Source organism: Trichechus manatus, unplaced genomic scaffold, assembly GCF_000243295.1.
Source record: "Trichechus manatus latirostris isolate Lorelei unplaced genomic scaffold, TriManLat1.0 scaffold00017, whole genome shotgun sequence".
Classification (NCBI taxonomy): domain Eukaryota; kingdom Metazoa; phylum Chordata; class Mammalia; order Sirenia; family Trichechidae; genus Trichechus; species Trichechus manatus.
In genome coordinates this window covers 21,352,422-21,366,029 of record NW_004443953.1, presented here as the reverse complement: position 1 = coordinate 21,366,029, position 13,608 = coordinate 21,352,422, and the positions used below count along the sequence as shown (strand labels likewise).

The 13,608-nt window shown below is 33.5% G+C and overlaps 1 protein-coding gene across 2 annotated transcripts in view; it reads left to right on the top strand.

Moving 5' to 3' along the window:
* Positions 1 to 13,599, top strand: part of TUBE1 (tubulin epsilon 1) — a 24,000-nt gene extending 10,401 nt beyond the window's left edge. The window contains exons 3-10 of one of the 2 annotated variants that reach the window (XM_023727691.1): positions 2,635 to 2,750; positions 4,633 to 4,754; positions 5,309 to 5,496; positions 5,722 to 5,897; positions 7,139 to 7,279; positions 10,921 to 11,061; positions 11,739 to 11,913; positions 12,042 to 13,599. In XM_023727691.1, the coding sequence (XP_023583459.1) occupies positions 2,650 to 2,750; positions 4,633 to 4,754; positions 5,309 to 5,496; positions 5,722 to 5,897; positions 7,139 to 7,279; positions 10,921 to 11,061; positions 11,739 to 11,913; positions 12,042 to 12,200 (1,203 nt within the window). In that variant the 5' untranslated portion in view covers positions 2,635 to 2,649 and the 3' untranslated portion in view covers positions 12,201 to 13,599. The remainder of the gene's footprint in view (positions 1 to 2,634; positions 2,751 to 4,632; positions 4,755 to 5,308; positions 5,497 to 5,721; positions 5,898 to 7,138; positions 7,280 to 10,920; positions 11,062 to 11,738; positions 11,914 to 12,041) is intronic. The other variant, XM_004372477.3, reaches the window with a different exon arrangement.
* Positions 13,600 to 13,608: the final 9 nt, after the last annotated feature.

The window sequence follows — 13,608 nt, the reverse complement described above, 5'->3', positions numbered from 1 at the left end:
ACTATTTGTTCTGCAAACCTTTATCTAAGGTACAAAAAAAAAAAAATTATCCATGTGAGATCAAATTGACAACAGCAACTCGGAAGATTTGATGGGAAGCCTAGGGGCAGTGAGTTGAAGATAATGGTGATGGGATAATTTGGAAAAGGATAGTGAGAATAGCAGCACAACTGGAAGAATGTAATCGATGTCACTGAAATGGTGTAACTTTGGCAATGTATATTTTCACCAAAAAAAAAGTCCTCCAAGGTCGAGGAGGGAGAGTGTTGACATGTTGTGGGGTTGTTAACCAATGTCGTAAAACAATATGTGTAATGACTGTTTAATAAGAAACTATTCTGTAAACCTTCATTTAAAGTACAATAAAAAAAAAAATTTAAAAAAAAAAAGAACTGTTACACCTGTTCTGGCTTACCTACAAATTCATTTTGAAGACACAGGAACGAATCTTGTTTGTAAGCTGGGGACTGCCTGTATTATTGTCAGAGTCTTAATGCTAAATGACTAGGAAAGTGGTGGGCCTATCAAACTCACTTCAGGAGCTGTATAACTGTCAGTCTATCCTCTTCATATTGTTTCTTTGCCAGATTGCAAGGTATTTGAGGGTTTATGGTTTATTATTTTGTGAGTACGTATGTTTAATCTTCCACAAATCATCTCAATAAATCTATTTGGAACAAGAACGTATAAAAGCTGGGTTTTTTGTTTGTTTGTTTAAGCTTACAAACTTCTAATACTGCCGTTTGCACATACAGTCCTCATGCAGTTGGTTAGGTGTTAAAATCGTGTAAGGTAAAAATTGCATATTGTAAGAAATAGCCTTAAAAATCCCTAAAATCGCTAATAAATTACCTTCTACAGTCCTATATATAAAATGTATGTATAATGATTGCTGTATATAAAAGAATACATTTGAAAGGTACAATTTTAGTCTTTGTAATATACTACTGTAGTGTACTATTTTAATCATACATCTTTCAGTAGCATAGTAAAATCACAGAATGTAAATGTGCATATATTGTAACTCTGCTGTAGTCAATACATTACAAGTATTAAACTTGACTGTCTCCCTTTGGTTAGATAGTAGTATGTAGAGTTTGGTAGTTAAAAGTGTAGATTCTGCAGCCAGGCTAGCTGGTTTGAATCAGTTCCACCACTTATTAGCTGGGTGATCATGGTTAAGTTATTTAAAATTTTCTATGCCTCATTTTCCTCATCTGTAAATTGGATGTCGTTATAGTACCTATGCATAGAGTTGTGAGGATTAAATTGCTTGGTACTTATAAAGCACTTAGAACAGTGGTATGTAGTAAGTGCTCAAAGTTTATAGGGTCCCAAGGACTAAAAACATCTATAAACCAAGCACTTTCTCTGTGACACTGAATCAAGGAGTTAATAGATAGCTTCGTAGCATATCTTAAGGTTATTGCAGGAGTTCCTGGGTGGTGCAGACGGTTAACGCAGCTCGGCTGTTAACCAAAAGATTGAAGGTTCAACTCCACCAAGATGTGCCTCAGAAGAAAGGCCTGATTATCTACTTAGGAAAAATCAGCCTTTGAAAACCCCGTGGAGCTCAGTTCTACCTGATACATGGGATCGCGTGAGTCAGAATCAGCTCGATGGCAACTGGTTTTCATGTTATTTCAGAATACTTTTTCAGCTTTGCTTCTTTTATTTGTTTTGCATTTTCGTTTTTCTTACTGTAGAAAATATAGGGGGGAAAAAATGAAACCCATTACCTGTCGAGTCAATTCCAACTCATAGTGACCTTATCAGACAGAGTGGAACTGCCTTACAGGGTTTCCAAAGGAGCAGCTGGTGGATTTGAACGGCCAACCTTTTGGTTAGCCGCCAAGTTCTTAACCATTACACCACCAGGGCTCCAGAAAATGTGGGAGGTAAAGTACAAATAAAGAGACAGGACATAATCCTACTGCCAAGTTATTCCTGCTTACGTCTTGTCATATTTCCTTCCTGCCTTTTTTCTGTGATGATTTTTTGTTCCATGGTTAATTTTATGTTTTATATTCTCATTTTATCCTTAGTAATATAGGTTATCCCCATATCAGTAAAATTTGTGGTAAGGAACTAGATCATGAGGTTACTTGGGGGAAGGGACCCTGTTGTCATCTTTGAGTCTACCCAGTGCCTTGGCCTTGTACATAATAGTAAGTTTGCTGATTTCGGTTGGACAGTTTTTGCCTGTGACTCATACGAGTACAGCAAGGTTGTTGCTAGTGAGTAAATACATCAATGTATGTTACTTTTATTGGGAATTTTTTCTAGTTAAGGTTACCTGCTAGATTTTTGAGACCTTGTTCTCAAGAAATGTATAGTCACATATGCATACAAATAAAAAGATCGTTAGAAATTCAGTTGAAGGGATTATTCGGTTCCCTTTTTTCCCTACTTGGCATTTTAGAGTAGAATAAAAGAGTATAACATCCAGTTCTTAATTGGATTCCATCTTTCCAGCAGAATTCTTTTTTAATTATTACAAAAGATTCTACATAAAGATTTTGATTAAGCTTAAATAATAAAAAGAACAATGCAGCTTTTAACTAAATTCTTTTCATTTACAGAGTGACTAATTCTAAAGGAAAATATGCTGATTAGCTTGTATTTCTTTCTCAGGCTGTCTTGATTGACATGGAGGAAGGAGTAGTGAATGAAATTCTACAGGGACCATTGAGAGATGTATTTGATAGCAAGCAGCTCATCACTGATGTTTCTGGCTCAGGGAATAATTGGTGAGAATAAATATACTGAACATAAAACTTGAATGTCAACCTGGAAAAAAACCTTGCCTTCTTTTTAATAGGTCCTGCTGGCGTGAAAGCAAGGTGTAACTTACCACATATAACTGTAGGCCTTTCAGCCCGTTATCTTTACCTTAAAAATGATTGCCTCACAAAAAACATGATATTTCACAATGCTTCAGAGCCACCTGTATTTATTCTTACTCCCAGTACCTTTTTTTTTTTTTAAGAAAAAGAAGAATCGGGAAAAAATTAATTTTCCAAATTCCTCTATGTAAATTGATTCTTGCATAATGCTAACTAGTGACAATAGTAATATTAAATACCTTTACAAACTGTTATTTTACCTATATTACTTGACTTTATCATAAGTTCTCACATCAGTTGAATTTAATAAAATTGATACAGAGGTACAAGGGAGACCTGTCCCAGGATTCAGTCAGCCTGAGGGGTGTGTTTGGCCCTTAAATATGTAATGGTTACTTTTCTTTAGTGGAAGAAAAGTCCACTAAAGAGAAGTTAGATTGAAACTGTGAAGAATATTCAAATGCATCAATTCTTCAGTCTTCCTTATTGTCCAGCTTTCATGTGCATATGAGGCAATTGAAAATGCTGTAGCTTGAGTCAGGCACCCCTTAGTCTTCAAAGTGACATCTTTGGTTTTTAACACTTTAAAGAGGTCTTTTCCAGCAGATTTGCCCAGTGCAATACATCTTTTGGTTTCTTGACTGCTGCTTCCATGGGCATTGATTGTGGATCCACGTAAAATGAAATCCTTGACAACTTCAGTCTTTTATGTTGTATAGTGCTGAATCAGTGAGCCCACCTGATCACCTAACACTGCATCTCACTTAGTTTTTCTTTAGTAGTTGTAGAATTTACTATGTAACTTTATTTTTTAGTAATTTATTTGTCGTTGAGAATATACACAGCAGAACGTACGCCAATTCAGTAATTTCTACATGTACAATTCAGTGACATGGATTATATTCTTCAAGTTGTACAGTCATGCTCACCCTCCTTTTCCTAATTGTTACTCCCCCATTAACATAAACTCACTGCCCCCTAAGTTTCATACCGGATCTTTCTAGCTGCCATTGTGGATTTAATCTCATATAGATAGCTCTTAAAATATAATGCTCAAAGCAGACTTTCTTTACTAGTTAAGCTAAATTGTTGTTTGGTTTTACTATGTAATTTTTGAGTTACACCTGACTGTATTTTGTGGCGAAATCACTCTTATAGCGATACTTGCAAATTTGAGCAGCTAAGAAGGCTTGCTGTGATATTCCGCATGAATATCAGTTTTCTACTATGTGCCATTTTATCTGGTAATAATGTGACCAATGTTTTTCTCATATTTTAAGCCAATTTCTCATATTTTAAGCCATATTAGACTAGTTCAAAAGTTTTTATTGTGTCTTTCTAATTGACTACATTCTGCTCTTTATAAAACCACTGCAATTCATAGTTTATTTTAAATGGAGAAGAGACGAATCTGTATGTAATGAAATCTTTCCTGTTGTAACTGTACCTTAAAGGAAAAGATAGAGAACATAAATTTAGAAAACTATAGTTTAATATCGACTGATAATGAACTATATTACCAAGATATCTGAGCATTATAGATACATAATATTTGTTAAATTTTCTATCCATTATTTTTAGGATATTATAATATGACTTACTGTCTTGAAACTATAAAATAGTATATATTTAGTCCAATAAAAACACTTCTTGAAATTTTTCTATAACCTTATTATATAGCTCAGAAATTATAAAATCAACAAATAATAAATGAAGATTTTTTTTTTAATTGTACTTTAGATATAAATGCAAGATTTTTGTTTTTAATCTGTTTTCTTTTTTTCAGGGCTGTAGGTCACAATGTTTTTGGCAGTCTTTACCAAGAACAAATTTTGGAGAAACTCAGAAAATCAGCAGAGCAGTGTGATTGTTTGCAGTGTTTCTTTATAATACATTCCATGGGAGGAGGTAAAGTTATTCACTTGTTTGCCTATAACAATGTTAAAGAACAAGTGGGAATTCATTTTGCAAGCATAAGTTTTGTTTTCAGACCTATGCCTGACAAAATAGAAGTATCTTAAGTGTGTATGTTCATGTGTATGTGTATTTATATATATAACAGCTTTTTATTTTAAAATTGCTTAACACCAAGTAAAAACTAAATACTGTCTTAGTTGAATTTTTTGCTCTTTCAGTTCTTTCGGTAGCGTGTGTGTGTGTATACATATATGTGTATATCTATATGTATATAAACTTAAATGTGAACAAGTGAACTATAGAAAGCCAGCCCAACCTTATGGTCAGAGCCAGAGATGAAATTCAGGACTTTAAGCCTCACTACCCATGTTGTCTTCATTTGTTTATCTGAAATTAGATTAGTTAATAATATACAATCACAGGAATAAATTGATAATTTAAGACTTTAACACACATATTTCTACAAATCCAACATAAAATTTAAATTCCTAAGCAATTGCTTCTGAATCATTTATGCGGTTTTGTTGTGAAATTTTTATCCTCAGGAACAGGATCTGGACTTGGCACATTTCTTTTAAAGGTGCTTAAGGATGAATTCCCAGAAGTATACAGATTTGTGACTTCAGTTTATCCTTCTGGTGAGGATGATGTCATAACCTCACCTTATAATAGCATCTTGGCAATGAAGGAACTTAATGAGCATGCAGATTGTGTGTTGCCTATTGACAATCAAGTAAGAAATAACATTGATTTATAGACAACTTTGAGATATGGTCAATCCTGTTTTATGCTTATGTGTTTATATGAGGCATTCTTTCCTCTTACCTTTTCAGCCTTCCCATTTTAGAGAAAAAAATAAGTTTAAATTGCTTTTATTTCTTTTCTTCCCTTCCTAGTAAAATGTCATCTGTGTCCACTCTTCTTAATAGCTTCTCTCCCGATATTTTTCCCTCAAAAGTCTTTATTTGACATCATTAGCAAAATTGACGTCATAGTGAATTCTGGAAAGTTGGGTAAAACTGTGAAACCAAAGAGTCTGGTTACGTCAAGTGCCAGGGCTTTAAAAAACCGCCAGGAGAAGCCCTTTGATGCAATGAACAACATTGTGGCAAATTTGCTGCTCAACCTCACAAGGTAATCCTATTGATGGCATACGTAAGGGCAGTTTATAAATTTCACTGTGCTTTTGACTGTGTTTTACATGTCTGGATAGTAGTATTTTTTAGTTAGTCTGAGTCTTAGGAACCTCTTTTGTTTTTATTTTGTTTTGTTTTTTTTTTAGATCTTGGAGTGATAGATCAGTCATAGAAATTTTAAAAAAGCACTATTTCCCAAAGTACGTTCCATAGAGTATTAATAAGTGTTAGATGATAAAAGATTTTGTGGTAGATAAGTTTGAGAAACACTTGGTTAGATAAACATTTTTTTGCTGTAGTATGTCTTCATCTTTTAAATCATTTAATCTGTACTTCCTCATTAGCTGGTCTAAAAGATATCCTTGACTTTGATCCAAAAGATTACTCTGGCATTATTATAGTCAAGATTCCAGAGTGTATTTAGCAGACCCTTGAGGAATTTAGTAAAATTTGTAGAATAGTTAAATTACGGTTGACCTATATGTGTTTAATAGTCTCTAGGTGGCGCAAACGGTTAAGCACTCGACTACTAACCAAAAGGTTGGCAGTTCAGACCCATCCAAAGACACCTTTTTCAGGGCGTGGCAGTTTGCTTCCAAAAGGCCATAGCCACGAAAATGCTATGGAGCGCAGTTCTACTCTGCAACACATGGGGTCAACATAAGTCGGAATTAACTGTCAACTGTGGTATATGTGCTTAACTTAATATAAAGTGTGTTTATAAAAAAGATATTTTTATATGTGTAATGAGAAACTATAATAATATGTTGGTTAAACTTCAGATAATCCAGAAGTAAGTATTGCTATATTTGTTGTAAGGAGCAACAGTGGTTAAGCACTTGGCTCCTAACTGAAAGGTTGGTGGTTGGAACCTACCAGCCACTCCATGGGAGAAAAGACCTGATGATCTGCTTCCATAAAGACTGCACTCTAGAATACCCTGTGGGGCAGTTCTACTGTAACATATAGGGTTGCTGTGAGTTGGAATTGATTCAATGGCACACAACAAGAACAACATAGTTGTTGTGTGTTATATTTTGAGTATCTCCGCACACAATTGTTCATGATACTGTTTCACTAACATAGCCCAAAAAAAAAAAAAAAAGAGCATATATTCCACACTAAAGAAGAGTGTACAAAAGGATTTGAGAAAATGCCAGCTGAATAAATCAAGCTACATTCAAAGTGTATCATTTTTAAATTAAAATCTTTCTCATTGTTTTAATGTTGATTTTTTAGCTCTGCAAGGTTCGAAGGGTCTCTTAATATGGACCTTAATGAAATCAGCATGAATTTAGTTCCTTTTCCCCAACTTCATTATCTTGTATCAAGCCTAACGCCTCTGTATACACTAGCAGATGTTAACATTCCTCCTCGAAGGTAAGATATTGTAACTTTTTTTTCCGATTTCTTGAGAACTTGAAACATTTTTTTAAATTTTGAGGAAAAAAGTTTATGGTAATACTAGTTATTTCTTCCTACATCTTATTTTTATACATTTTATTTGTGAGTATATAAAAATACAGCTCATGACAGCCATTTTTCCATTAGATGAATGCCTCTGAATAAGAAGTCATTGTTTCAAAATGCTGATATTAAACTATCTGAAATTAAATGAAGTGATAATGTTTTGGCTTATGAAAATTAATAGAAGTAATTTTTAGTGAAAAAGATTAAGGTCTTTGTGAAGTCAGACAAACTTGAGTCTGAATTACAATTCTGTCACTTACTTGTTACAGGACCTTGGATAGGTAGGTGACTTAAACCCTTCCCCTTAGTTTTCTCATCTCTAAAAGTGAGATTCAGAGTACCTACATCATATGCTTATTGTGTAGATCAAATAAGTGTGTTCTAAAACTCTTATCATAGCCCTAGCACCATAAGTGACTTTCAGATATTTCTCTGTGTGGTAGCTATTATATATCATTGGCACAGCATCTTGTTTTCTGTACCTGTCATTTTTCAGCATAAAACTTACATCAATTTACTTAACAAAAAGTGTAGTTTCAAAAGACACTCATAAGATTTACAGTGATGTTGAGCTTGAAAACTTCACATTGTCATTCATTGCTGACTGAGGGAAAGGGTCCTATTAAAGTTATTAGGGGAGCATGTGTAAATAAGAAAGTGAAAACTAGATTAAAGGTTCCTTTTTATAGTTAAAGTATTGGCAAGATAACATGTCTACCATGTGAGGATGTCATAAGTGTTACTGATTGATAAGCTTATTTGAGCCAGTAGCAAATGACCAGTTATGCCAACTAATAGGTAAGACTCTGTTTCTACATGGGGTGCTGCTGACCTGATGATTTAGAAAAATTAATTCCTGATTTAAAATAAATCTTACTAGTATAACATTGATGATTACGTTTATAAGTTAAGGTAAAGAATTCATCATAAGTTACTACTGAGTTTACCATGGGTTTTACCATTCGTTTTAGAGCCAGGCCTAAATTTAGTCTTACTCTACCACTGCCTTTGTGATCTTGGATAACTTAACGTATGTTGTCGTTGTTAGTTGCCATCGAGTCGATTCCGACTCACGGTGGCCTCGTGAAGTCCCTGTTTGGTGCAGATGATTAAGCACTAGACTACTAACTGAAAGGTTGGCAGTTCAAACCCATCCAGAGGCAACTCAAAGGTAAAGCCTGGCAATCTGCTTCTGAAACCTGTGCTTGAAAACACTATGGAGTGCAGTTCTACTCTGCACATGTGGGGTCGCCATAAACTTACTTATACCTCATCTATATAGGAAAGGATGAAAACTACCTAATCATAGTGTTATTGCTGAACAAGTTAAGCAGCTTGCACAGTGAGTGGAACATTGTAATCATTCGTTAAATGTTCACTGTTACTATAAGCCCAAAACCAAAAACCAAACCCTTTGCCATTGAGTCAACTCAGACTCATAGTGACCCTATAGGACAGAGTAAGACTGCCCCATAAGGTTTCCAAGGAGTAGCTGGTGGATTTGAACTGCCAACCATTTAGTTAGCAGCCGAGCTCTTAACCACTGTGCTACCAGAGCCCCATTATCAGCCCAGCATGTTAAAATTTACTAAAGTAAAACATACACCTTTAATGTGGGCACGTAGAATGTAAATTTGTGCTAAAATGTTTATTGCACAATAGTGATAATTCTGATATTTTTATATTTGAAGTTAATTCTTTAAAAAAAAGAAAAAGACATGAAAATTCTAATTCAGCATGAAGAAAAAATGCTTTGACTTGGTCCTTCAACCTGAATATTTCAAAGCCAAATGACTTTCTTGTGATTTTGTTATATTTTGATAAAAATCATATTTCTGTCAGTGTTTTTTTTTCAATTTATATAATCATACTACAATTTGTAGTAAAGTTTGTTTTTAGTTAAGATGTATTAGTGAAAATCTATAAGGAATTTACTGTCTTTGTTCATTTTATTTTTGCTTTTGCTGTACCGTAGATATTTCAAAGAACTGCACATCAGCATATGGACACATTTATCCGTGGTTAAATAATATGTTTTTTTTTTTTAAATTATGATACTAGAAGGCATAGTTTTAAAACTGTGTCAATTTCTTATAAGTAGTTTCCAAACAAGTGAGAATAGTTTTGACTTTAGTTTATGTTAATAAATGTTAGTTATGTACCTAGTCCGTTTGTATCAAAAGAAAATAAGCAATAAGCACATAGGAGAGGGTGTATATATTTCTTGAAACTGTGTGTTTCTACTGTAAGTAAAGATAAGTGATCCAGTAATTATAAAGAGTTTTTTACTAGTTTTTATAATTTATGGGATGAGAAGAAAAATCAAAAGCGTGTTTGCCTACTTGTTGTATAGGGGTGCTTATCCTTTTCTGGGTGTCCTCTTCTGATGAAACATTTGTACCGCGTATATGTAAAAATGCCCAAAGGCACATATGCTACAGAACTTTGAACACAATGACAGAGGATTCATGAATTCCCCAAAGGCCACCTGTTCCGTAAGGAGTCCTCTATCCCTTCTACTTTAGAATAATCAGGATATAACGTAAGCTGCATTAAAACCAAAACCAAACCCATTGCCGTCGAGTCAATTCTGACTCATTTTGACCCTAAAGGACAGAGCAGAACTGCCCCGTAGGGTTTCCAAGGAGCATCTGGTGGGTTTGAACTGCCAACCTTTTGGTTAGCAGCCGAACTCTTAACCACTACACCACCAGAGTTTCCAAGCTCCATTAGGGCAGGAAATTTTTATCTCTCCTGCTGGGCCCCTTGCACTTATAATAGGACCTGGCACATAGTAGGCATTTAGTAAATAACTGTTGAATGAATAGGCAGCATAGTTTCGGCACCTCTTTCCAGACATTCCACAGGTTCAGCTCACAGAGCTCTGCCTAGAATTATCGAAGGGACCTAGGCTTGTTTATATTGAGTTAAATGGAATTTAAGAACCAGAATATGGCCATATTAAGGACCTAGGAGGCTGTGTATTAGATACAAAATTTTTCAGTCACATTTATCTTCCTGTCTTTAACTGAAGGATAAAAGAGAATCTTAAGAAGTCTCCCCTTTCTGGAACACTGCTACAGAGTTTTATCTGATGGTTTTATTTGATGGTTTCCTACTAATTATTAACTAATTTATGATGTAATATATTTTACAGAGACCAAGTAATCTTAGCAGTATAGGCTTTTAATTAGCTATGATAGTTCTGATACTATAAAGTAGATGAGTATACTGAACTAAATAATGATACAGTAAGTTTCAGAAATCAGTACTGCATAGAGCTCATTAATGCTACGGTTAAGATTCTGTGGCTACCAGAAATCACCACCATATTGCAGAAGCATTTCTTTTTTCCCAAAAAGAAAAGGATAGATAACTGTATGATTTCCTCTCTTCTCATGCTTGTCATCAAGATTACTTTGAGAAAATGATAGCTGAGATTGGGCATATATTTGTGTGTGGTTTATTTATCTATAGATGACTATTTTATAGTTTATACATAGAAGAAAGAAGTAATATTTTGTATAAATAAGACACTTTCATTGTTCTAGGTTGGATCAGATGTTTTCAGATGCTTTTAGCAAAGATCACCAGCTAATTCAGGCTGACCCCAAACATAGTCTCTACCTCGCCTGTGCCTTAATGGTTAGAGGAAATGTACAGATTTCAGATCTTCGCAGAAATATTGAAAGGTTTGATCTTATATTTTTCAAGATAATTTCATCATGGGCACTACTTGGGACAGTGTAGCAGAGTAGTTAAGACTGCCTTTCTTCAAATTCTATCACTTACTACTAAAGTGTGACCTCAAGCAAGCTACTTAGCTTCTCTCTGTCTTATTTTCTCAAATATAAAATACAGATAATAGTACAAAGTTGTTATTTATGAGTATTAAATGATATATGGGAAGTCTTTTAATTTCTGAACTTGTTCTAAGTTTTAGCTGATTTTGTTATTTGAGCTGATTTTGTTACTATCTTATTATTACAACTGGTACTACTGTTACTACTACTTCTAAATTTATGTCTTACTATTTACGTCTGTTGAATTGCAAAGTAAGGAAAATTATAATAGGTTCATTTCTTTTTATATCTCCACATGTCTAAGGTTAAGGAATGTGTTTCCAACCTTTTGAATAACCATTACAGCCAATTTAATGTCTTTCTACTACATGTTCCATAATTCACTATGAGACTGTTCCCTGAACTAATTTTGATATTGCTAATAGTAAGAAGTAGATGATTTACATTATAAACTAAGCAATTAGAATGATATCATCAATAATGTCCTCGTTTAACTAATACAGGCTCTGTAATATGGCAGACATTTTTAGTACCTTAATTCTTACCTTTGAATTTTTCTATCTCAGATTAAAACCTTCGCTACAGTTTGTGTCCTGGAATCAAGAAGGCTGGAAGACCAGCCTGTGTTCAGTACCTCCTGTGGGCCATTCTCATTCATTATTAGCTTTAGCAAATAACACTTGCGTGAAACCTACCTTTGTGGAACTGAGAGAAAGGTTCATGAGGCTCTACAAGAAAAAGGTAATTATCAGTACAGCTTTGTAACTATATGTATTTATTTTGGCTATTTAAGATGCGTTCATCTTACAGATTGCTGTATGTATTAAATTTCCTAAAACGGTAAACTGCATCCAGTTATTTATTTGTAGGCTCACCTTCATCACTATTTACAAGTTGAAGGAATGGAGGAAAGCTCTTTTACTGAAGCTGTGTCATCTTTATCAGCACTCATACAGGAATATAATCAACTGGATGCCACAAAAAGCATGCCTGTACAAGATTTTCCTAGACTAAGCATAGCTATGTAAAAATAGATATGTATATATATGCAACTTTTATTATTACTTAATTTCACATTTTTTAGTCACTTTTACCTTTCTGTTTCAGCGTTTTTGTGATTCAGAAAGCTCGGTTTGTGTTTCTTATATTACCAGGAAGTTTGTTTTGTTTTGTTTTGTTTTTGTCTAAAAGAGCAGCTGCCATTTAATCACAATTTGCTGATGGTAACAGTGGGTGAAATTCATGAAGTCCTAGTACCTTAACTTTAAACATTTGTCTTCAGAAAAATACCCTTTTCTAAAATCGAGAAGGGCAAAGTTCTTCAACATTTTATTAGCAGTCTCATATTTAGGCATATATACATTGATAATGTCCTTAATAAAAATCTTGTACAGATATATTTTTGTATTTATTTATAATTTATATCTTGATCTTAGGTTTAAATTCTCCTGATTTCTATATAATAGCCACTTAACTTACAGCGGTAGGTTTTATTATAACTGTTAAGGAGGTTTTGTTTCTTTTTTGTTGTTGTTTGCACTCAAAAGAATCACAGTTTATGTCTTTATTTTAACATGTATTTTTATTTATTTTTAAATATAGTTTCTTTTTTATCAAACCACTTTATTTTATAATAAATGTCCATAATTTTGAATATTGCTACTTGTTATTATTTTGCATGTCACCATTAATGCAAGTGAATGGAACATTACTAAGCTTGATATGTTCTTCCATACTTGGCAATAAGTGGCTGTAATAGTCTAGTGAAATTGTTCCAATTACTATAACCTACAGTTTTTGTCTTTAACAGTATTTATTTGAAATCATAACTTATTTGAAATTCACAGGTTGATTTATCATTTAATGAAGTAATGTTAGGAACAATTTATTTTCAAGCCAAAACAATCTGTCGTGTGCTTTCTTTATTGTTCTGTTTTTAAGGTTTCTTTCCTTTGCAGAGTAATGATAGTGTTTTTGGTTTTTATCACGGGAATTTTATTTTATTTTTAGTGTTTGATGTAAAAACTTTTAGATTACAGTTGTTAACAATGGCCAGAGAACTTTCATTCTCTCCTTCCTGAAAGGCAATGAAAATTATAAATATATGTATACTTTAATCTTATTTCTGTTCAAGAATTAATCCAGAATCTTGCTAACCCTATGATGATTATCATCTGATGGGAGTCTAGACTCCATTGTCAGAGAACTGATAAAGTTTTAAAAATTTGATGTGCTTTTTACACATCTTCAACACAGAAAAGCATATTCCATTTTTTTTGTAGAATAAAATGTCTTGTAAATTGTATAATTTTTCCAATATACATGGAATTCCTAATTGGAGTTAAGTATCACTCTAGTTATTACATAATTACAGGACGAATTTTAGACATAAGAGTTCTATTTTACATTTTTCAAATCTCATATATATTTTTAAGA